The sequence below is a fragment of the Bombina bombina genome, chromosome 4, assembly GCF_027579735.1.
Source record: "Bombina bombina isolate aBomBom1 chromosome 4, aBomBom1.pri, whole genome shotgun sequence".
NCBI classification, from domain to species: domain Eukaryota; kingdom Metazoa; phylum Chordata; class Amphibia; order Anura; family Bombinatoridae; genus Bombina; species Bombina bombina.
In genome coordinates this window covers 511146005-511173035 of record NC_069502.1, presented here as the reverse complement: position 1 = coordinate 511173035, position 27031 = coordinate 511146005, and the positions used below count along the sequence as shown (strand labels likewise).

The following is a 27031-nucleotide window of genomic DNA, read 5'->3' as shown; positions in this document are numbered from 1 at the left end:
TCTCCCCTGTTGTGAAAAGCAAATACAAAAGCATGTGATTAGAGGCGGCCTTCAAGGGCTTAGAAATTATCATATGAGCCTTCCTAGGTTTGCTCTCAACTAGAATACCAAGAGAACAAAGCAAAATTGTTGATAAAAGTAAATTGGAAAGTAGTTTAAAATTACATGCCCTATTTGAAAAATAAAAGTTTTTTTTGGCCTTGACTGTCCCTTTAACTAAACTTACTGGCAGGGTTATCAACCATACACAGTAGTTGTACTACATGAAGGGCTTACAACTTAATTACTGATATCATACACTGATTCTCTTGGTTGATTCTTCAACCAGGACATATTATATTAAACAAAAGTGACTCATTTGTAATATAGAAAGTCTATTTTTTACCAATTCATTTCCATGCAACACCTAATGTGTTAACACTGAATTTATTACAATTCTTATTTTTAATATTATTGTTTTAGGGTTTGCCAGGAAATCCAGGTGCAAAAGGAACTGCTGGGGAGAAGGTAATTTCATTTACTAAAATATCTTTGTGTCATTGTGACGCTGTAACAATAAAAAAACATTTTCATAAAATCTTAACTGTAAAATGTGCTTGAATTTGTTGTTTAGAAATCTGTTCAAAAGCATGTGTCAAACTCTGGTGATTTAATTTGATTTTATAAGCAAAACTGTTGCAACTTCAGACATACTGCATGAGCAATTTATTTTGAGTATGATGCATTCAATTTACTAGCATTAGCATAATTTAGATTTACAGGCCTGTTTAAGGTATACAGTTGTACATATATAATAATTAACTAGAGTTGAATCTGCTTCAGTAGTAAAACAGGATAGATTACATAACACGTTTGCAGAGTGGTTTGCACTGTAAAATACTTCATAGCTAATTAAAGCTAATGGCAGATAACTATGGTTTCATTAAAACTGACTACAAGATGACTTACATCTTAGTAAAAAGCATTTAATATAGACCTATATGACTAAACTGTCACCTTAATACAAACAGTGGAGTAGGTAATAATGACAATGAATATAAAATGAATATAGTCTCATGTTCCCATTTATAGACAAGTCTAATAGTGACCAAACAAATTAGAAAAAGTCAACTCAAACCACTACTGCAGTAAATATTGCAGTCAACTTATGTGCAATGATTTCGAATGATTAAAAGCAGTAAAGTATTTCACATTTTACTTTCATCATGCAAAAAGATCACTCTCCCATGGAGAAAGTCCGTTGTGTGAAAGGGGGTGCTTTACCAGCTTTATATAGTTTTGCTAGACTAAAGGCCAAAAATGTTGATACATTAAAGTGATGGTAAAGTTAATTGATTATATTAAAAATATTTGTAATAAAAAAGTAAATGATGGGCACTTTCATTCATGAAAATCATTGTAAACGCTAAATTATATAACAAATTACCCTTTCATGTTGTTATATATTGTGCCGTTCTTCCACCCGCAACGCATATTTTCTTTGTTCAATGATGAATCATGCTGTAGCCAATACTATCTCGCCCCCTTTGGTGTCCAGCAAGTTAACAATAACGCCCCTGGTTTTGATGCCAGAGGGGGCGCGATAGGATTGACTACAGCATGATTTGTCATTGAATACAGAAAGTATGCATTGAGGGTGGAAGAGTGGCGCAATATATTGCAACATGAAAGGGTAATTATTTATATAATTTAGCGTTTACAATGATTTTCATGAATGAAAGTGCCCATCATTTACTTTTTTATTACAAATATTCTTAATATAATCAATAAACTTTATCATTACTTTAATAAAATCTTGGATATATACTGGTTAAAGGGACATAAAACCCAATTTTGTTTGTTTTGTGATTCAGATAGATCGTGTAATGTCAAACAACTTTCTCATTTACTTCTATTATCCAATTTTCTTCATTCCCTTGGTATCTCAGGGACGTAATCTCAGTAGCTTACTCATGTTTGGAGCACTATACGGCAGCAGTTTTGCAAGAACGTTATCTATTTGCAAGAGCACTAGATGGCAGCACTATTTCCTGCCATGCAGTGCTTAAGACAGCTACCTAGGTATACCATGGGAACAAAGCAAACCTGTTTGTTTTTTTAAATGGTATGTTCTGTCTGAATCACAAAAAACATTTTTGAGTTTCATATCCCTTTAATATTGCTGTACCATGAATGTATTTTCTGTATGTATCCGTTTAAGATTTCAAATTTCTATTCCAGTAAATTGTAATAGTCAAGCTTATGAAATTATATCAATCACCCATAGAAGCAATACTTAGTGGGTGTTAAATTAAGTTTGTGAGATAATAACATAATTGAAATAATGTAACATAACTGTAGAAAATAATTTGCTAAAGGGACAGTAAACTCAATATATACTCCATGTCCATAAAATTTTTGGATTATATACAGGTAAAACTCGAAACATTAGAATATCGTGCAAAAGTTTATTTATTTCACTAACGCAACTTAAAAGGTAAAACTAATATATGAGATAGACTCATTACATGCAAAGCAAGATAGTTCAAGCCGTGATTTGTCATAATTGTGATGATTATGGCTTACAGCTCATGAAAACCCCAAATCCACAATCTCAGAAAATTAGAATATTACATGCAATCAATAAAACAAGGATTGTACACAGAACAATATCGGACCTCTGAAAAGTATAAGCATGCATACTGTATGTACTCAGTACTTGGTTTGGGCCCCTTTTGCAGCAATTGCTGCCTCAATGCAGCGTGGCATGGAAGCTATCAGCCCTTGGCACTGCTGAGGTGTTATGGAAGACCAGGATGCTTCAATAGCGGCCTTCAGCTCTTCTGCATTGTTTGGTCTCATGTCTCTCATCTTTCTCCTGGCAATGCCCCATAGATTCTCTATGGGGTTCAGGTCAGTCGAGTTTGCTGGCCAATCAAGCCCAGTAATCACACGGTCATTGAACCAGGTTTTGGTGCTTTTGGCAGTGTGGGCAGGTGTCAAGTCCTGCTGGAAAATGAAGTCAGCATCCCCAAAGAGCTAGTCTGCGGAAGGAAGCATGAAGTGCTCCAAAATCTCCTGGTAGACGGTTGCGTTGACCCTGGACTCAATGAAGCACAGTGGACCAACACCAGCAGATGACATGGCTCCCCAAATCAACACAGACTGTGGAAACTTCACACTGGACTTCAAGCATCTTGCGGTGTGTGCCACTCAATTCTTCCTCCATTCTCTGTGTCCTTGGTTTCCAAATGAAATGCAAAATTTGCTCTCATCAGAAAAGAGGACTTTGGACCACTGAGCAACAGACCTGGTCTGTTTTTCTTTAGCCCAGGTAAGATGCTTCTGATGTTGTTTGTTGTTCAGGAGTGACCTGACAAGAGGAATACGACATTTGAAGCCCATGTCCAGGATCCGTCTGTGTGTGGTGGCTCTTGATGCACTGACATCAGCCTCAGTCCACTCCTTGTGAAAGTCCCCAACACTTTTGAATTACCTTTTCCTGACAATCCTCTCCAGGCTGCGGTCATCCCTGCTGCTTGTGCACCTTTTTCTTCCACACTTTTCCCTTCCAACTTCTTTTGCAATTACCTTTTGAGGCTTTCCCTCCTTATGGAGGGTGTCAATGATGGTTTTCTGAACAACTGTCAGGTCAGCAGTCAGTCCCATGATTGTGATTCCTACTGAACCAGACTGAGAGACCATTTAAATGCTCAGGAACCCTTTGCAGGTGTTATGGCTTAATTAGCTGATTAGAGTGGAACACTTTGAGCCTACAATATTGCACCTTTTCACAATATTCTAATTTTCTGAGATTGTGGATTTGGGGTTTTCATGAGCTGTAAGCCATAATCATCACAATTATGACAAATCACGACTTGAACTATCTTGCTTTGCATGTAATGAGTCCATCTCATATATTAGTTTCACCTTTTAAGTTGCGTTAGTGAAATAAATAAACTTTTGCACGATATTCTAATTTTTCGAGTTTCACCTGTACTTTTGCATACTGCAGTTTGCTATAAAGTGATTATTTAGCTCAGCCCCGGAAAACATTTACATATTGTCTGTGGCTGACATAAGATAATCATTCTTAACCACAAAAATACTGGACAATGTGTGATTGGGCATGACTATAGGTAGGATCACACAATACTCCCCCAAAAGCTATACCTTAGTCCCCACTCTTGATCCCACTACACATATGCAGTAATTTCACTCCACGGCTGCCAGTAACATACAAATAAATATATTTAACTTTTTGGTTGACGGTAAAACACAAAAAATAAAGGTGATTTGACTGCCCCATATTTGTGATGCATTGAGACATGGAAGGCCTTTTTTATATTAAAGGGACAGTAAACACCAGCATTTTTGTTGTTTAAAAAGGTAGATAATCCCTTTTTTAACCATTTCCCAGTTTTGCATAACCAACACAGTTATAATAATACTAGTCGATAAGCCTGCCCAGAGGGTAGTCTAATTATTTTTTAAACTACAGATGTAGAAACAACCTATTTTGTAACTCTTCCTTTATATAAATATTTAAGCTACAGATGTAGCAATACTATAATTTTAATGGACTACTGTCTTAAATATATCAAAAATATTTTCTATATAATAAACTACAGATATAGCCACACTATTTAGACAAACTACTGTGCTAAACAAATACAACATTTCTTCTCTTTAAATTATATCTACTTTACATATATTTCTTTATATACTACATTTTTAGTAAAACAGGCATCACTTCCAGTTATTAATTTCCCTTGTCCTTGTCCGTCTATGACCTTAACTTTTACATCTGCAGAACTTTTACCCTTGAAAAAGCTACATATAACTGCCCATGGCTAAAAACTGGCTCTGGCAAATAGATGCCAACTCTTTCTAAAGCTAAGTTTACAAAAATTAAAAAAAAGGCTAACTACAGAAAATAAAAAATCATATTACCAAATTTAAAAAAATTAAACCTAATTCCTATGAAAATAAAAAGCCCACCAAAATAAAAACACCCTTTAATCTAAAAATAAATTACCAGTAACCCTTAAAAGGACATCTTACAGGGCATTGCCCCAAGATAATCAGCTCTTTTACATCCAAAATACACCAAGTCCCCCCAACAGTAAAATCCCCCCACCCACCAAACCCCCCAAAATAAAAGAACCTAACACTAAGAAACCTAAGCTACCCATGGCCCTGAAAAGGGCATTTGGATGGGCATTGCCCTTAAAAGGGCATTTAGCTCTTTTACAAATTGCCCAAAAAACCCTAACTTAAAAAATAAAAAAAAACACATAAAAATTATAAAAAAAATAACACTAAAGCCCCAAATAGTTACTCACAGGTCTTGAAGTCCGGCAGAGAAGATCTTCTTCCAGACGGGTCCATAATCTTCATCCACAGTGAAGGCAGCACGGAGCGGAGATGCGGAGCGGTGTTTCCAGATGTGGCGATCCTCGGAGGTGGCAATAATCCTTGGCGGCGGTTCCCTGCAGCGGTGGTCCTCGGCGGCGTGGAGGTTTCTCTTCATGAGATCGTCCGCCACACACTGAAGATTAAATGGAAGGTACCACATATTTATTAGGGTACCTTGCATTCCTATTGTCTGACATTTTCACATCAGCCAATAGGATGAGAGCAAGTGAAATCTTATTGTCTGTTTACCAACCAATAAGATTTCACTTGCTCTCATCCTATTGGCTTATGTGAAAATGTCAACCAATAGGAATGCAAAATAGCCCAATAAATATAGTGTACCTTGCATTTAATCTTCAGTGTGCGGCGGACGATTATAAAAAAACTAACACTAAAGCCCCAAATAGTTACTCACAGGTCTTGAAGTCCGGCAGAGAAGATCTTCTTCCAGACGGGTCCATAATCTTCATCCACAGTGAAGGCAGCACGGAGCGGAGATGCGGAGCGGTGTTTCCAGATGTGGCGATCCTCGGAGGTGGCAATAATCCTTGGCGGCGGTTCCCTGCAGCGGTGGTCCTCGGCGGCGTGGAGGTTTCTCTTCATGAGATCGTCCGCCACACACTGAAGATTAAATGGAAGGTACCACATATTTATTAGGGTACCTTGCATTCCTATTGTCTGACATTTTCACATCAGCCAATAGAATGAGAGCAAGTGAAATCTTATTGTCTGTTTACCAACCAATAAGATTTCACTTGCTCTCATCCTATTGGCTTATGTGAAAATGTCAACCAATAGGAATGCAAAATAGCCCAATAAATATAGTGTACCTTGCATTTAATCTTCAGTGTGTGGCGGACGATTGCATGAAAAGGAACCTCCATGCCGCCAAGGAGCACCGCCACCAGGACCATTGCCGCCAAGGACCATCGTTGCCTCCGAGGATCGCCACATCTGGAAACACCGCTCCACATCTCCGTTCCGCGCCAACTTCGCTGTGGATGAAGATGATTGACCCGTCAGGAAGAAGATCTTCTCCGCCGGACTTCAGGACCTATGAGTAACTATTTGGGGCTTTAATGTTAGTTTTTTATAAAAAAAAATAATATATATATATTTTTTAACTTAGGTTTTTTTGGGCAATTTGTAAAAGAGCTAAATTCCCTTTTAAGGGCAATGCCCATCCAAATGCCCTTTTCAGGGCAATGGGTAGTTTAGGTTTTTTAGAGTTAGGTTCTTTTATTTTGGGGGGTTTGGTGGGTGGGGGGATTTTACTGTTGGGGGACTTTTATTTTGGATGTAAAAGAGCTGATTATCTTGGGGCAATGCCCTGCAAAAAGCACTTTTAAGGGCTACTTGTAGTTTATTTTTAGATTAGGGGGTGTTTTTATTTTGGTGGGCTCTTTATTTTCATAGGGATTAGGTTCTTTTGTAATTTTAGAATCTATTAGTTTAGGTAATTTGGGTAAATTTAGGAGGTGTTAGGTTAGAGGGTGTTAGGTTAGGAGGTGTTAGGTTAGGGTACTTAGTTATTTAATTAGTTATTTGCATTGTGGGTTATGGAGGTTTAATAAGTTAATTAGGTTTATTGCAATGTGGGGGTTTTGCGGTTTAGGGGTTAATAAGGTAATTAGGTTTATTGCGATGTGGGTGGTTGAAGTTTAAGGGATTAAGGGGTTAATTACTTTATTATTTTGCGATGTGTGGGTTTGCGATGTATGTGTTAATACTTCATGTGGGAGGTTCGTTTTTCTTTGTTATACTTGATGCGGGCGGTTAGTTTTTGGTTTTGCAATGCTCTGTTTGCCTTACAATGCATCCCGGTAGATTCCAAAAATGGCAGGGTGGTGAAAGAAGCTTACGCTGCATCCCGGTGGATTCTGAAAATGGCAGGGTGGATTCTTTCACCACCCTGCCATTTTCGGAATCTTTTGGCCTTGCGCTGCCAACATTCCATTGAGGATGCGTGTGCAACTGCCGACGGCAACGGACATCACAACTCAATTATAATATAGATACTTTTTACCTCTGTGATTACCTTGTATCTAAGCCTCTGCAGACTGCCCCCTTATTTCAGTTCTTTTGATAGTCTTGCATTTTTAGCCAATCAGTGCTGACTCCTAGAAGCTTCATGTGCCTAAACTCAATGTTATCTATGTGAAATGCATGAACTAACGCCCTCTAGTGGTAAAAGACTGTCAAAATGCTTTCAGATTAGAGGCGACCTTCAAGGTTTAAGAAATTAGCATATAAACCTCCTAGGTTTAGCTTTCAACTAAGAATACCAAGAGAACAAAGCAAAATTGGTAATAAAGGTAAATTGGAAAGTTGTTTAAAATTACATGCCCTATTTAAATCATGAGAGATTTTTTTTACTTGACTGTCCCTTTAAACTAACACTCAGAAAAATGGTAATTTAAGTGTCCAATATTTTTGTGAATATTTTTTTGGACAGCCTGTTAAAATACTGTAATGTTTGGTTGAATACTGGAAATCTGGCAACCCTAGTTTTGTCACTGGAGTAAAGAATGCTCTATGTGCAGATCTTTTTCAAAGATTTGCTTAAAAAGACATTAACCCCCCCCATGTTTTATTCATGATTTAGATAAAGCATACAATTTTAAACAACTTTCCAATTTACTTATAATATCACATTTGCTTCATTCTTTTGGTATCCTGTGTTGAAGTAACAATGCACTAGTGGGAGCTAGCTGAACACATTGCGAGAGCCAATGACGAGAGGCTTATATAAGCAGCCACTAATCAGCAGTTACCGCTCAGTAGTGCACTGAACAAGATAACGAAGTAAATCTATCAATAGCAGTGAATTTAAATGTATATGCTATGACTGAATCTTACCAGTGTCCTTTTGACTTCCCTATCCCTATAATTGGAGATATATAAATCTGATTTTAATATGCCTTAAATCACAAAGAAACTTTCGTGATCAGAATGTACAATTAAAAAAATCTTCCTAATTTACTTCTATAATCAACTTGACTTATTTCTCTCCTTTATTGAAAATGAGGTTCTCTCCGTGAGAACATACCGAGGTGGGCTCAGGACACTTGTCACAAGTGCACTAAAGTATAACATAAAAATGCAGTGTCCTAAATTAAGTCTGTCTTAAGCCAAAAATGTTTTAATCATTATGTACATTTTTTAAATGCATATTCCTTGATTTTTATTTGTAAAAACTGAAATCTTTATTTGTATAAAATTCTGATGAAACAATTTTCAATAAGGATAGCATGGATCTTAAGTTGGAGGAAGGTAATTCTTCAGTAAGATATATATATATATATATATATATATATATATATATATATATATATATATATATATATATATATATAAACTATACACAAATAAATAGTGAAAATACCAAAACAATTGTGTAAAATAGAGTAAAAGTAAAAGGATATAGTTCTCCAATCCCACAAGTTGAGATTTCATCAAGATTCTTTTGAGTGCTGGGTTAATCCTGGAAAAAGACTTCAGAGGAAAAAAAGGGACACAGACAATAGTGAAGTCTGTTTTAAAAACCAATGTTTTTTTGAGTGGTCAGTTACTCACACACTTTTGAGCTATAACTCAGCTCTTAGTGGTTAGGCAGGTAGGTATCAGGCCCCTCGGCACTCCCTCTTAGTGTATGTCTTCCAATTATGCAGAGAAAAAGCATAGAAAACAAACAATAGTGAAGACTGTTTTTTTAAAGGGGAATATAGTCTAATTCACTTGTACACACACAACAATGAGCTATAACTTAGCTCTAAGTGGTTAAGAAGGTAGGTATTTAGCTCCTCAGCTTCCTCCAGATAAAACAGGAACAGTAGCTCAAAAGAATAAAATATTTATTAAAAGTACATAAAATTTGCAGGACAAAGACAATATTGTGTGCAGGCATTACAGCTAATATCTTCTGCTCAGTAACATTTATCATGAACATACCACATGCACAATGAACTGAAAAGCGGAATAGCCAAGGACTCAGCAGTAAAACATTCACTATTGTTTGTTTTGGAGCTCTTCAGTAAGGTTGTAAAATAGGAAATCCCTTGCAGAAGGAAATCCCTACATTTTTACTCGTGAACACATGAATGGAATCAAAAGATAATAACTGTTTACAGCAATTGATGAAATGATAGAAAATATAATGTTATATAACATCATTATTGATAAGTCCTCCAAAACTTTACAAACTATTTTTGTGCTTATATATTTACAGGGTAACTCTGGTTCTCCTGGAGTAGCTGGACTCATGGGAAATTCTGGTAAACCTGTAAGATGTATTTTTTTTATATAATTAAGTCAAATATTTTGAGTCTCTTCAGTAGATGTTAGAAAATATAATAAGGATCCATTAATTATCTCTATCTGTCTGATAAATTATTTGTAATAGTTACAATAATTAGCCATACCATATATATACAAAAATGTTTTTAAACTTTTCTAATATTTTTTTTTTCATTTGAAAAATAAAATAGGGTGATCAAGGTCCTGCAGGAGAAGTTGGCCCAATTGGACCTATGGGGCCCTCAGTAAGTGAAAAGTTTGTTCTTTTAACTAATTTTATAAAACAATATTTTATAAATTTGCTTTTTTCACCATATGAGATACGATCTAAAAATGACTGCAAAGGCAGAAAAATAGACTTTTAGAAGCTTAGATTACACATTTTGCACATGTCCTTAGAAGTAATTACTGCTCATCAAATGAAGTAAGCTTTAAAGTGTCTTCCATAGATGGAAAATGCCTTACTGTGATATACATTTTTAAAGCTATGATTCTTAAAGCTTGATTCCTAAATGACATATTTTTATTTTAATACAGCAGAAATCTGTTCAGTGGAGCTGGGCCATAGTTTTTATTAGCCTCAGAGTCCCCAGTTTCCGATGTTCTTACTGCATCTAAATCTAAAAGAAATTATCATGTTAAAGCCTCCAATTTGCCTGTTGACTCCAGGCAATTTGGCAGACATTATTTAGCTACAGGCGGCAGCAACATCACAAACTTGGGATTCCTGAGTATAAGAAAAAGCACTCAGTTCACTAAAATATGTATTTGTAATTTCCAGAGAAGCAGCTGTGGTTCTGAAAACAAATTTTATTTTTTTCATTTTAGTAAGTTGATTTTCTGAATATATTATGTATTTTTTAAACAATACAACTTATGCACATTTTAATAGCAAGGCAGTGCAGCCATTTGTACGGTTTAAATGCATTAAGTAGTCAGAACCACTCCTTATAATTTGTTATGTTTACTGCTAGAGGCTTTGTGTGCCGTTTCATGATGTTGGCTGAAGTGCACAGAGTTTTTCCCTGGTTACTAGTTAGCTCATGAGCCACACATCATTTCAGCAAAATAGCCTCTGATATTGAAGACTAGTTGGACTCATGCTGAAATGTCTCTGGGATGTCTACACTGATTTCGCTCAGTATTACAACATGTGCATTTGCTTGTTTGCCAGTCATGTGGCGTTCATGCACATCGACCCTGAAACACACAAAGGGCAAAGATTTCTACTGCTGGAACAAACTCATTGACATCCAAACTCCTGTTGTCCTCTATAAATTTGATAACAATTTGAATTTCAGCAGGTCCAGGTCTAGATCAAGCAGTTTTTGGGCTATGATTGCTAATGTGTTTACCTAAGATAGAGGTTGTGTGCTGTTTCTTTAGATCTTATAGTATGTTAATAACTTTTTCATATTTAGCTGAGAAACCTATTTTCTTTTTTTTTAAAAAGACTCAACATTGGTGTATCTTAAATAAATACATTAGTATTACCACATCATAGTAAGAGTATATATAGCATACCAGCTAGATACACTATAGTGAACATTTAAGAAACAGTACATTTTACTAGAAGATTATAAAATAAATGCTAAGTAGCTTTACCATATGCAGACAAGTCAGGTTATAAGACACAAAACAGAGAACATTTTGATGTAAAATGGATGTATTTACAGTCAGTCAGTCTGCTGCTGTACATACAATTGAGACACTACAAAACAAAACTTTGTTGCCATTAAAATAATAATAGAAATAATAAAAACAATTTTCCAATTGAATTCTATTATGCTGTCCGCCCGCCATTTAGTACATGGAGCCCTTAGGGCTCCATGTATGAAGCAGCAAAAGCTGATCCGGAGCCTTTGCAGGGCAAGTTCGCATATGCGAGCCTGCTTCCCACAATGTAAGAAGCAGCGGTCATTAGACCGCTGCTTCCTACATCCTACGCCACCTCTTAGGTGGCGAGGCAAAATCACAGAGAGCACGCTCGCTCTCGGTGATTGACAGCCCCTTCAGTCGCGTTATTGGTCGCATGATTGAAGGGGCGGGCATTACACACTCCGATGAGTGTGTAATGATACATACAGGCAAGCGGATCAACAGATCCGCTGCCCGTGTGTAGCGAAGGCGGGCGGGCGGACAGTTTGCTTTATTCTTTTGTTATCATTGTTTAAAGAGTAAATCTAGGTAGACTCTTGGGAGATCAGAAGCATGGATGTGTGTCTATGGCAGTAGCGTATACAACAATGTTTGTAGCATTGTTATACATTCATGAAAGTTACATTTTGTCATTTTTATTAAACTTTCAGGATTCAGATAGAGCACACAAGTCCATTTTGATGCTTTACTCTCCTTCAAGTCTCATGTTCACCAATTTTACCATTTTATCTCCCTATCTTTATCTATTATTTTCTGCACTATTAATCAATCAATATCCTGTATTTACTGTCATAATAACCTGGTTTATATAGTAGTTCATTCAATACCTTCAACTTTAAAAAACAATTGCCTATAAAATCAATTAATTTATTCACTGACCAATGTCTTGGTACCCCCTTGGTTTATATTGATGGTGCAAACACTATTCAGGGCCCCAAACCAAAGTCCACAAAACATACAGTTCCAAATAGATAATGGTAGCACACCAATGGTTCCAAAAATCTTCAAAGTTATTAAATACAGCTCCAATAGACAAAACATCAACAACGTTTCAGGCCTCAGCCCTTAGTCATGTTTCATACACTAACCAATACTAAAACACTTTAAAGGACCAGTAAATACAATAGATTTGCATAATCAACACATACATGATAACAAGACACTAGCACTTAGTCTGAACTTCAAATGAGTTGCAGATTTTTGCTGACAGATTTCAAAGGTATGTCTATTTCCACTCCCACTGCATCATGTGACAGCCATCAGCCATTCACAAGAGCATATATGTATATTTTGTGAATTCTTGCACATGCTCAGTAGTGTGCAAAAAGTTTAAATATAAAAAGACTGTGCACATTTTGTTAATGGACATAAATTGAAAAGTTGTTTAAAATTGCATGCTCTATCTGAATCATGAAAATTTAATTTTGACTTGAGTGTCCCTTTAAATTCCCTTGTTAACCCCTCCCACATACTTATTAAACCCACATATACTAATTTAGACTCTATAATGGCTTAAACTATATTACAATGCCATCTGGTGGCCAAATCGATATATACAACATAATATACCAAAAATATAAAAACATAAAAAGTTGGATTTTGTTTTGTGATTTTACTCCCACACAAAAAAAGGCTGTGATAAGAGCAGAATAACAAGGGAACAAGGAATGAAATCCATAATAAATAAATGTTTATTCATAATAAAAAAAGAACCAAATGGATCACAGAAAAAAATAAATAAAATCTTTATGTATTCCTTTTGGGACTAAAGCTTCTAATTTATGGATCCAGTATAGCTCTCTTTGTTTTAATCATGCATCTCTATTGCTCCAGGGATATTAATATGTTCAATAATCTGGAACTTAAGATGTTTGTAGCATTGTTATACATTAATGAAAGTTACATTTTGCATTTTTATTAAAGGTCCACTTAAGTCAAAATTAAACTTTCAGGATTCAGATAGAGCACACAAGTCCATTTTGATGCTTTACTCCCCTTCAAGTCTCATGTTCCCCAATTTTACCATTTTATCTCCCTATCTTAATCTATTATTTTCTGCACTATAAATCAATCAATATCCTGTATTTACTGTCATAATAAGCAGCGACCTGGTTTATATAGTAGTTCATTCAATACCTTCAACTTTAAAAAACAATTGCCTATAAAATCAATTATTTTTTCACTGACCAATGTCTTGGTTCCCCTTACACTATATTCATCCACTCAAGCATACTTTACTCATTTTATTTAATGTTGTATCTGGAACTTATTTTTCCACTTTAGAATACACATAGTGAAAACTCATCAGTTTAGTATATGATATCCTCAGCTCCTCATGGAATTCTATTTACCCTATCTTATGCTCCGGTCATATAGTTATCCCCAACGTAAGCCCATGGTTATAGGATCTGTTTAGACACTGGTCTAAGCCAAAACCAGGCTAGCAATGCTACTACAGCTGCTTATTAGAAGACGTGCTTTATTGTCCTCTTTCAAACACCTACTCACACCTAAGGCTTCCGGGCAAACAGCTTGGAACCACACATATGCTATTATTCCTTAAAGGGACATTGCATTATTTGTATTGTGTTTAAGAAGAAACAGCACCTAAACATTGTTTTGGTGTCTGAAATAATGTTAAATAAAAACTGATTACAGGGATATAAAACCCCAAACATATTTTGTGATTCAGACAGGGCATATCATTTTTTAAAAATGTCCAATTTATTTCCTTTATCAAATTTGCTTTGCTCTTATGATATTCTGTGTTGAAGAGATACCTAGGTAGGCATCTGGAGTGCTACATGGCAGGAAATAGTGGTGCCATCTAGTACTTTTACAAATTGATAACATTCTTGCAAAACTGCTGCCGTATAGTGCTCCAGAAATGGGTTGGCTCCGAAGATTATCTCCCTGCTTTTAAACAAATTATACAAAGAGAACAAAGAGATACTGATAATAGAAGTAAATTAGATAGTTGTTAAAAATCGCATGTTCTTTCTGAATCATGAAAAAAAATGTTGGGTTTCATTTCCCCTTAAGAATGAAATGAATAATTCTCACTACCAATACTCACTACAGGCCTTATGATCTAGAGCTCCCCACTCTGGCAATATTAAAAAGTACTCAGCACTGTGAGATCCCTCAAAGAATTTTAGAAAATAAGGCTGAAATATTATGACTCACTGATATAGACGCACACAAGGGCATTTGAGTTACTAAATATGCTGACATATTTAGGGGTCCTGAAACTCTTTAACATCATGATTACAAATCTGAAGTATTTGCTAATGTTTACAAAGGATCTCTACTTGAGTTATTGTAATCACTGACAAAAATCATCCTTTTTTGTTCAGATCTAGATTCCCTAGTATCTGACAATAATTATTGTCTATTGATTCCCATAACAGAAGAAATGTCCTTCCCAATGACATCTGGATCACAACCCCTAGCAATACAGGATTGACCCATTTCTACTTATCTTCTTTCAGCTACTCTATCATCAGAAACAATATGTTTTGCGCACATAAATTGGCTTCTTGAAATAGAACTTTTTAAATGGGGAGGATGAGCACTTTGATAATTTAACAAACTATTTCTATCTGTACTTTCCTATTAAGATCAGTCTGGTGTCTCTCTTCATTTTTTAATGACACTCGTATCAAGGAAATCAATGCACTCTTCACTACAACTTTAATTTAAAGTAATATATCTGGTAGCCTAATTCTTTGTATTGCTAAAAGTGTTGAGGGATGTCGCCCAGCCATATGCCAAACATATCATCTATATAGCGCCAACATGTGGCGCCATATTGCAAAAACAATAGATCTTGATAGACAAACATCTCTTCAATATTATTCATAAAAAAATTGGCATATGTTGGAGGGACAATGGCTCCAATAGCCATACCCTGTAGCTGCAAAAAATAATAGTCCTGAAACAAAAAATATTTACATCTTAAAATGATATCTAATAACCGCAAAATAAATGTAATCTGTCCATCATTGTACATACCAGATTGAGGAAACAACTTATCCCAACCTACTAGAGTGGGTAATGGAGGTATATAAACTGGAAATATTTAGGCAATGCTCTCAGGTTTCCTCAAGAAATCTCCAGTATCTTGTATATATGAAGAAGACTGGATAACATACTTTATCAGTATCTGACCAAATAAATGGAAATATTTGAAAATATAGAGCCTGCACTGGCCACTAAAGGGCAGCCAGGAGGCTTTAAAGATTGTAGTTTATTCAAGACAGGATCATAACTTAAAAAAGAAACAAAACAAAAAAAAAAACTAATTAATTTTCAAATGCTCTTTTTTTAGATGAAGTAAAGAAAATATTGAAAATAAAGAGTACCCATTTGACATAGTATAGCAAATTATTTTGAGCATGGCTATATTTGTATGCATTGTTTCTGACTGCTGCATCTATTGTTATTTCTTATTATAAATGTCATTCTTTTCTAGTTTTATGGACTATGAGGACACATTTTAAATAAAAGCTAATAAAATTAATAACACTATGCATTTTCTGACTACAATATTTCTGCAACGCTATTTAACAGCAGTTAATTCATTTACTCTGTTGCTTGTAAAACACCAGCACTGCATACTAATGTGAAGTATTATGAATGTATCAATAAGCTATAAGCTACAATTTCACAGAGCTCCAAAAACCCTGTATAAAGGGTTTGTTTTAAATTGTGCCTCTATAAGCAAAACAAATACTGTATTTCACAATGACATATGACTTGCTTAGCACACATAAAAAGAATAGCTATATTTCTGTGTAAATATGTATGAGGATAAATATAGTTAGAATAATGTATGAGTTTGCTAGATCTGATAAGTCAGCAGGAATGTTTGTATGTTAGAAGAAGTACACAAATATATATTTTATGAAAAACTGCCACATATATATATATACAATATTTTTACATCTTTATCTTTTTCTTAAAGGGTGCAAGAGGAGAGACTGGTCCTATTGGACCCCCTGGACCACCTGGGAAACAAGTAAGAACAGTTGCATTTATATGCTGATGAGAAATAGCTGATTGATGCAGAGATACATATACAAGATAATTAAATAATACATTCTGTGCTTTATTACAGCACATGGCCTTGGACAATGAATAGAGTCTAATAGCAATGTAATTGGTTAGGGAAAAAAGAAAATAGAATGAGCTGTATTAAATAACTCCTTTATAAAAAAAACTGCAAGAAGCAGCAGTGAGAGATGTGGTCTTTGTGGAAGGTATGCGCAGCATTATGAATGCCCCCTTTCAGCTCTGCCGATAGACTATTTACACAGGAGTAGAGAAGATGTATACACAGTCCTGTTTGAAAGAACTCACTGTTCAAAAGAAAAGTAAACCTCAGGGAACCAAAGCAGACTAGTTTCCTGAAATGTTCTTCCTTTAAAATAAAACAATCTGTATGTACACACAGAGTACTTGCCTTAGAAAGAGGTTATATTCACTAGCTCTGTATTAAACACTGCAATATATTTTCTTGTTTTTTTTTAAGGGTCCTCTGGGAGATCCTGGATTTATTGGCCTTCCTGGTCCACCTGGTCTTCCTGGATTGAAAGGCGACAGGGTAAGACACTAACGTGTTCACTATAGTGCAGCCTTATATCTGTAAAGGTTTACCAATAAATTAGGTGACAATATTACATACAAAGGGCTCCAAATTGCTGAATCATAGCTGTATTGTGCATGTTTCTACCTATGTTTAGGATGAAGAGAAATAGAGCTCTGGGTGTGCTTTCTACACCTGGGTAGGACTATATATAGTCTAAGGGAAATGTAAATTGTATACATGTGCTTACCCTGGAAAAAAGTGTGTCTTTATCTATCTATCTATCTATCTATCTATCTATCTATCTATCTACCTATCATCTATATATCATCTATCTATCATCTATCTATCTTCTATCTTCTATCTATCATATATCTATCATCTATCTATCTATCTAGAAAATACCAAATCTTAGGCATTGGGTGTAGCATATTCTGCACAATATTGTTGTTGTACTCAAACTACAAACAAACACATATAAACACAAAAGAACAGAATAAATGTTTTCTTTGGCTGTTTTAATTTTTTAATTATTAGACAACAAACAACAACTGCACAAGTATAATGAAACAGTCCAGTTCAGAATAGAACTGAGAAATGAATGGATCTGTAACAAAGCATTATTAAATAATGACAGTTATGGCAACCCTGCCTTCAATTAAAAGTGTTTTATTTTAGAAAAATATGTCTATAGAACAGAAACCAGAAGTCACTTCAGTGTCAAAATTTTATTCATGGCTTCAATTAAACATTGAATACATTTATAGCACAACAGGACAAAATTATTGTGTATTATTAATTAATCTGTATATAATAATATGATATTATGGTACAATACTTTTTTGCCTTTACTTCATAAGTTGGATTTTTTATTAAGTTAGTTCTGACATTTAAATGCTACCATTATTGCTTACGGTTTGTTTCTAATAAATGAAGAAACGTAATTTAAAATAGTTTGTAAAATAGGAAAACATGCACTTCATATATACTTCATTAACATACAAATTGATAAAGAGCTTATTTTTAATTCAATATTTGTTACATTCAGTATGATAATGCATTTCATCACACTTTCCTAATGATTTAGCATATAATTGTCATGATAATAACTATGCAGCCTCTCTCTTACAAAAAATATGCAATAGTAAACTCAAATCAATTAAGCCTGGTTTTGTGCTATGAATGATTATGGGTTTGTAACAGGTAATTTACTTGCTGGGAAACTAATTGAAGATCTAACAATGACACATGCTTTCAGATATACTGTAGATACATTCCCTTTTCATATGCATCAGTAATTTGCTTGTTTAAAAAGCACATTTCATCCATCATTTAAAGTTAGTCGGAAATCACTAGCTGCATTGAAATACTTTATACTATTGCAAATAAAGTTTTTGTTGAAAAGCTGTATACAGAAAAGACTTGTGATATCAGAGTGAATTTTTTCCCCCCAAAAGTAAATAAAATATATCTGCAATGCTACGTGGCTGAGGTGACTGAGCCTTCCTTAAAATTTGATTGGCCTGTTAGCCAGAGTAGAGGGGCTTCCAACAAGGGGTTGGTTACATTAGCAATCCTGCAAAAATCTCACTTTTTTAGCATTCCACCAGCCCCATACCGTCTTAATGTATTGGTAATTAAAGGAACAGGAAACCCCCCATTTTTTTGTGTGTGATTCAGATAGAACATACAATTTTAATCAACTTCCCAATTACTTCTATTATTAAATTAGCTTCTTTCTCTTGGTATCCTTTGCTGAAGGAGCAGCACTACTTAGAGCTAGATGAACACATCTAGTTAGCCAATCACAAGAGACAAATGTGTGCAGGTACTAATCAACAGCTAGCTCCCACTAGTGTAGGATATATACATATTCTTTTTCAACAGGAGATACCAAGAGAACAAAGCACATTTGAAAATAGAAGTGAATTCAAGGGGTCAATTTATCAAAGGCTTCACAAGCCTTTCGACCCACTACGCTGCAGGTTCTCACAAGAGAACCTGCATGCCGTATTCAACAAGCAGCTGTCATCAGACCGCTGCTTCCCTAATCTTTCGCCACCTCTAAAGTGGCAAAATTCAATCTCCGCGGTCTAGTCCGACTGGGGAGATTGACAGCTCCTGCCCGCGTGTGATTGACTGTACGTGGGCAGGGGGCGGGATTGCACGCAAGCGCAAAATAGCGCTTGTGTGCCATGCTGAATTCCTCCAGGGGAATTCAGCCCGCCCCTGTCCGCCTCAGCTTGATAAATCGCCCCCTAAGTGGCTTAAAATTACACACATGCAGGTTTAATTTTGACTTTCCTATCCCTCTAAAATGTTATAGCAAACATTGGGCTGGACAGAATACAAAATGTTTAGCCCTGCAAGCTACTACTATGTGATACACCGGATCTGTGAATTCCCTTGTGGGGATGCAAAAAATGTTACTTTGAAGTTTTGTAACTCAGCATGGAGTATTTCCTGCATTTCTAAATTACAAATGAAGCACATTACAGTAAGCAATGAAATGCAAGTGTCATTCACTTGACATCATTTAGTTTGTACTATTTGTACAGCAGAGCATTTAGGATTAAAGGAACACTAAACCCAAACATTTTCTTTCATGATTCAAGTAGAGAATACAATTTTAAACATCATTCCAATTTACTTCTATTATCTAATTTGCTTCATGTTTTAGATATCTTTTGTTTAAGAAATAGCAATGCACATGGGAGAGCCAATCACACAAGGCATCTATGTGCAGCTACTAATCAGCAGCTTCTGAGCCTATCTAGATATGCTTTTCAGCAAAGAATATCAAGAGAATGAAGCAAAATAGATAATTGAAGTAAATTAGAAAGTTGTTTAAAATTGCATGCTCTTTCTAAACCATGAGAGAAAAAAATTGGGTTTCATGTCCCTTTAAATTCATGAAGAAATCTCACTCTAAAGATTTTTTTCCCTTAGTCTCACACCAGCACCAGCAAATGGGTAGTAAACAGTTTGTAATAACAAGTTTTTTCTACAGTTTTGCAATACTTTTACTAAAATAGACAAGGCTACCCATGATCATTATGTTTTGCAGTTCTTATCTAATGATCTCTGCAGAATCAAATTAGGAATCAGTATGTGGCAGGGTTAGCCTGATGTATGCGTGCACTATTAGTTCTCAGAATTCAAATACTGTTAGTTTTCAAGCTCACATTACAGGATAATTGAGCGACAAATATAATCCAAGTATATAGCAAATTAGTTGTTTTTTCTACTGCAGATAATCGATTATTTTATATTACAACCACAATGTTTACTGTCCCTTTAATTGGTATATTAATATATAAGTATTATATATGTATATACAACAAGGGGTCAGCTTTTAGCCCTGCAAACCTCTAATATGGGAGTTCCCTTGTGGAATGTAAAAAAAATAAAAAAAAGGAAAAAAATACTTTGAAAGTTTTGTAGCTCAGCGTAAGGTAAATCACAGCACTTTTAAATTGCACATGAAGAACAATATACTTAGCAATGCAAGTTTGGTTCAGTTTAGACACTGTATTGTGTACTAAGTGCATTTAGAGTTACAATATTTACAATTGTATGCTGTGATGATGAGTTTTGCAGTTAGTGAGTGAGATGAACAAGGCATTTCATGAGCATTGAAGTTTTCTCACAGTTTTCTGAGCAGAATTCAACAAAGCTTTATTGTTCTTCAGCTCAAGGGAAACTTTATATTTTGCCTTTTCTGCTGCTTAAATAGATTTTACTTTTTTTTGTTCTGCAATAACTTTGATTTAGAAATAAATGTTTATTTTGTTTTTTATTTTCGAAGGTAAATAATAATTCAATTAATTTTTAAAGACAAGTGCAACATCTTAAGTATCTGTAGGCTCTTCTGAAGTGGCCAAAAGTTATCTGAAATAGCTGTTAATAAAATGGTAAAAGTATGTATGTGTATTACATATAGCTCCCTTACTCCTTATCATAATCCATGGCTGCCTTGGTGCTAATAAAACTTTAGTTAATTACATCCTCATTACATAAGTAAAATGATAGTACTTTTAAATATAATGTTATAAATGGTAGCATTTAAATGGTAGCAGGTACAATGGCTGCTGTATGCCAAGTACCAGGTAATGGCTAATACAACTAGTATAGGCCAGCAGGACACCACAGGATGCAATGGCCACCAGGTACATTAGCTGGTATAGCCTTGCAGGACACCACAGCAGGTAATAGTCAGCAGGCAGTAGCAGACCAACTCAAAAGAGGGCCCTGGTGTAATTTAGAAGTACATAATATTAATAATAATAATATAGCTGCTGCTCTCTCTCTCTTCTCTCTCTCTCTCTCTCTCTCTCTCTCTCTCTCATATATATATGCTCTATATAATGATTTTGATGATAGATAAATAGATAGATAGAGATATAGATTGACAATGTGCACTAATAAAAGGCTCCCCTGCATTAATATTGTACACATTCTGCACACACCTATGTATATACTGGCTGCTATGGGCCCCCAAGCACTTGGGCCCTTGTGCCATTGCATCTGCTGCACCAGTGGTAGTTCCAGCCCTACCAGTGAATGATGTGTCCATATGGGAGATGATCCCAAAAAATGTAAATATGTAAAAAAATGTATATCAAAACACAAAAAAAGAAAAAGTATATTATAATATGAATCATGTGAGGGTGTGTTCCTAAAAGATAATGAAAAGAAACATAGTGCAACAATGTTTATGCAAGAAAAGTAACCCAACAAATGTTCTGCTTACCAGAAGTAATAGGTTTGCATAAAAACAACACTCTGAAGATAGTCAATATGTTTCAGTCTCATGCAAACCGACCTTTCTCAAAAGTCAAGAGTTGCAATATGTTTCTTTTTATTATCTTTTAGGAACATATCCTCACATTGTGGATTCATCCTATTATATGTATACGAAGGTCTAGATTACATGCAAAAATATTAGCACTAACACCGCTCAAGTTAATAATATTGCTTTCAATCTTGCGCTCATATTACACTTAATCCCTCTCCTCATAGGGTGCCCTACAAAATCCTGTTCTCATTTAAGCACTAACCTGAAGATGCGCTTAGCCAAAGCGTGCTAAAGCAGAGGGTGTGTTAAGAAATAGTTTAATAGAAACATAGTAACATAGAATTTCACAGTAGATAAGAACCAAAAAGGCCCATCAAGTCTACCCATATTACATGTTACTTTTTCCTTAGGATAGCCTTATGCATGTCACAGGCATTTTTGAATTCCTTTACTGTCTTTGTGTTTACCACCTCAAATGGAAGTTTATTCCATGAATTCACCACCCTTTCTGTAAAAAAAGTCACTTCATATATTTGAAGGCTTCTATCATGTCACCTCTTTCCCTTTTATCCTCTAAACTATACATATTTAGATCATAGAGTCTTTCTTTATATGTTTTATATTTTAGACCATGTACCATTTTAGTAGCCCTCCTTTGGACAGCTTCTAGTTTATTTATATCTTATTGAAGATATGGTCTCCAGAACTGTACACAGTATTCCAGATTTGGTCTAACTAATGATCTGTAAAGTGGCATAAGAACCTTGCAATATCTGCTACTAATACCTCTTCCAATGTAACCAAGTATATGTCTGGCCTTACTGGCTGCACTGCTGCATTGTGTACCACATTTTAAATAATCTGAAATAATAATTCCCAAGTCCCTTTCTTCTTTAGTTACAGTCAGTAATGTACCATTGAGACTATACTTGGCCTTTGGGTTTTTGGATCCTATATGCATAATTTTGCTTTTGGTATTATTAAATTTCAGATCCCATTTATTTGACCAGTCCTCTGTTTTGTTTTTTAATATCACAGTTCATTTGATCAACCCCTCCTGGGAAATCTACCCTGTTACAAATTTTTGTATAATCAGCAAACAAGCAAACCTTCCCCTTAAGCCCACTTCCAACATCACTTATGAACATGTTAAACAAAACAGGCCCAATAACTGAACCTTGGGGAACACAACTAGTAACTGATGCCTCATTTGAATGTACTCCATTAATTGAAACCCTCTGTCGTCTATCTTTAAGCCAGCATTCTACCCACTTAACAATTTTAGCATCTATTCCAAGGCAATACATTTTGTGAATAAGTTTGTTGTGTGGGATGGTGTCAAATGCTTTACTAAAGTCCAGATATTCAACATCTACGGCTCCTCCCTGGTCTATTATTTTAGTTACATTGTCAAAGAAATCAATTGGATTAGTCTGACGTAATCTTCCAGCAGTGAAACCATGCTGTCCTTTGTCTTCTAAGTTGTTTGTCTGAAGGAAAGATACACGTCTTTCCTTTAAAAGAGTTTCCATTAATTTCCCTGCAATTGAGGTCAAACTGACTGGTCTATAGTTAGCAGAATCTTCCCTACTACCCTTTATATGAAGAGGCACTACATTGTCAACTTTCCAGTCTTTTGGAACAACTCCTGTTAGAAGTGACTGATTAAATAAATCAGTTAATGAAGTAGCTATTATGGATCCAAGTTATCTTAGAACCCTTGGATAAATATTATCTGGACCCACAGACTTATTTACTTTTATTTCTGACAAAGCCCTTGAAACCTCTTCCTTTGTAAAAAAGAAAAAGAAGTACTACTCACATTATTATTTACAGTAACATCCCTTAATAGAATCTCACTATCTAAAAGTACTACTCCCATTTTTATTTACAGTAACATCCCTTAATAGAATATCACTATCTTTACCATCTGTTGTAAAGACTGAACAAAAGTAATCATTTAAACAGTTTGCTATTTGTTTATCTTCTTCCACTACTCTATCATCAATTTTGAGTCTAACTATCCCTCTGTTAGTTTTTCTCTTTTCACTGATATATCTAAAGAAGGTTTTGTCACTGTTTGTTTTACAGATTTCGCTATTTTCTCTTCTGCATCAACTTTAGCCTTTCTGATTAACTGCTTTGTCATCTTTTGATGGGTTCTCCATTTTTTCTTATCCTCTTCTGAGCCAGTGAGTCTTTTTTGTCTTAACTGAATGTGCTACTTCTCTTGAAAACCATATTGGTTTTCTTTTTCTTTTACTTTTACAAACAAGCCTAATACAGTGTTTAGTTGCATCTAGAATAGCATTTTTAAAATATTTCCACTGTTCTTGTACTCCTGTAATCTGTGCCATCCCATTTAGAGCTTAATATAGGTATCTGCCCATGTAAGATCAGTTGTTCTAAAGGCTAAGACTTTTGTTTTACTATGGTTGCACAGTACATTTGCCTGAATATTAAACCATACAGACTGATGATCACTAGAGCCTTAGTTCTCACCCACAGACCCCTTAGATACTATATCACTGTTTGTAAGTACTAAATCTAATATAGTTCTTTTAAGTGTTGGTTCTTTTACAAGTTGCTCAACAAATTCCCCTTGTAAAGATTCCAGAATATATTTACTTCTAGTTGATTTGGCAACAGGTACTTTAATAGTAAGTTCCCACGGGAATAGGGCCCACAACTCCTCCTCCTGTATGTGTTTGTCAAATTTTGTCTTGTCTCTTTCAATCTTCGTATCATTGTTTTATTTAAGCAAATGATACGGAATATCTTGGCATTTTAAAAATAAAATATTATAATCATAATAATAATAGTTTTGTTCTTCACTCTTTTAATTTTATTATATATATATATATATGTTTAATATTTGATAGATAGCATTAGATAATTGGCGACTTGCGAGCCATTTGGAGCTGTCTGATAATTTAGAAACTTTTTTTTTCTTTAGAGGTTAGATGTATTGATAAACAAATGGCTTAAATGGATAGAAAGCTTAAGCCTTAAATATGCATTGGCGCATTTACATTTTAAATAGAAGAATTATTGCAATATACTTCCATTGCCAAAAATGTTTTTAGTAAAAATGATTACTGTTTTTCCAGCGGCATACGCACATATCCTGTGAGGGCCTCATGCACCAGGGACATGGAACCTAAAATGTTTCCGTCATTGTTCAGATAGAGAATTTTAAAAAAAGTTTCCAGTTTACTTCTATTATCAAATTTGCTTTATTCTCATGCTATTCTTTGTTGAAGAGATACCTAGGTAGGTAGCGTGCACATGCCTGAAGCACTACATGACAAGAAATAGTGCTGCCATCTAATGTTCTTCTAATGCTAATGTATAACATTGTTGCAAAAATGCTGCTATATAGTGCTGCAGACACATGCACATTCCCAATCTTACATCCTTGCTTTTCAACAAAGAATAACAAAAAAATGAAGAACATTTTTAAAATTGTATGTTTTTTCTGAATCATGAAAGAAAATGTTGCATTTTATGTCCCTTAAATCCTGATGATCTAGTCACATGTAGTTATGAAATAACGTTTACTAGAAGCATTTTTGCAATATACTTCCATTAGCAAAAATGCTTCTAGTAAAAGTTTCATAACTACATCTGTGACTAGACTCAAATTGAAATGCACCCAAAGACATTTCAATGTTGATCCTTCTATCCCTTTAAATAGCCATTACACTCACCTATGTGCCTGCATATGAATGAGCACATTTTAATCATATTATAAATGTTGGTGTAAGCTGTTTAAAACTGATTTCAAACGAACAGATAGCTCATATTATGCAACTTCTTACAGTTTTATTGGTGGATATTGACACATCTCATAATTTTTTTTTTTTTTTAGTGCAACAACCTCCTTTAAAAAAATGGAATACATTTTATAATGCTCTCATTTAAATGCAACAAATACAAAAATAGTTTCAATTCTATTAAATGGTCTCTTCAATTAGTCTGTCAAAGCTTTTCCGATGCATCACAAGGAGTTAGAAATATCTGACATGTTTTGGTAAAAACCATCAAACAAGCAGAAAATGGCTCTTACTGTACTAAGTAATTAGCAATTTACATACAATAGTACCCATTATATGACTCTTGCTTGTAATTACTGTTTATTTTTTTAACCTAGGGTGGCGTTGGAGAGAATGGACCAAAAGGTGAGCAGGTGAGTGGTGATAATGATTATAAATAATGATGTTAATGATTAAATACTTTAATAAAGATGCACTGTGTGTGATCATCTGACTGTTTTATTACTGTTTTATGCAGGGAAGCGCTGGAGAAGAAGGGTTTGGAGGAGAAAAGGGTGAACAAGTGAGTGAATTTCAATATAAACAACTATTTTACTGATTGAAGGTGAGGCAATGTGCTCTACATATCACATTATCTTACAGGGGTTTACAAATCTATGTGAAAGATATGAGCCTTCAAAATTATTGAGCAGCCAGATGGCCATTGTCAAGATTTGCATTATCACATTATACTAGTAATATATAAATAAAGCTTGTTGCTTCATAATTATTGGTAAATGGTTTAAGATATTTCAGCATATCATCTTAACCTGCTATATTGATTTTCTTCACTGATAAAATAGAACACCAAATGCTGACACAAAATGTACTTAGATATTTTAATTTTAACAACCGCTATTTAAAAAAAAACAAACTACAACATATTAAAGGTGTAGGTTTTTGTATGCAGCATTAAACTTGCATGGGTTTATTGGTGATTTGCTATAGGGACTGTCTACACTACAGAAAATAAAGGAAGGGAGGGGGATGGGAGGCTACACTACGGTAAAAAGGTTGAATGGAATGGTTTGTGCGCCCTATCTAACAATGGGATGTAGGGGGCACCACTACACTACAGAAAAAACATTAATAAATACATTTACTTTTTTATTTTTTACAAAATACATTTAAACTGGGTACTGGCAGACAGCTGCCAGTACCTAAGATGGCTGCCACTAATGGCAGGGGGGTTAAACAGCTGTTTGGGGGATCAGGGAGGTGGGAGGGATGAAGAAGATTCCCTACACTGCAGAAAAAAAATAATAATAAAAAATGTAAACTAATAAAAACAAACCCTAAACTGCATAATGGCAGACTGTCTGTCAGTACCTAAAATGGTGGGGAGGAGTGTGTGTGTGTTTAAGGGGGGGGGGGGGGGGGAGAGAGAGAGCAGTTTGGGAGGAATCAGGGAGGTGGGAGGTGTCAGGTGGGATGGTAATCACTGAATTACAATCGTGTTACTCTTACCTGCTAATTAAT

General features: G+C 35.0%; 1 protein-coding gene across 1 annotated transcript in view; it reads left to right on the top strand.

Moving 5' to 3' along the window:
• COL9A1 (collagen type IX alpha 1 chain) overlaps positions 1-27031 on the top strand; it is a 197928-nt gene that overhangs the window by 149058 nt on the left and 21839 nt on the right. The window contains exons 26-32 of the mRNA XM_053711980.1: positions 463-507; positions 9626-9679; positions 9885-9938; positions 16319-16372; positions 16886-16957; positions 25891-25926; positions 26031-26075. Of these exons, the coding sequence (XP_053567955.1) occupies positions 463-507; positions 9626-9679; positions 9885-9938; positions 16319-16372; positions 16886-16957; positions 25891-25926; positions 26031-26075 (360 nt within the window). The remainder of the gene's footprint in view (positions 1-462; positions 508-9625; positions 9680-9884; positions 9939-16318; positions 16373-16885; positions 16958-25890; positions 25927-26030; positions 26076-27031) is intronic.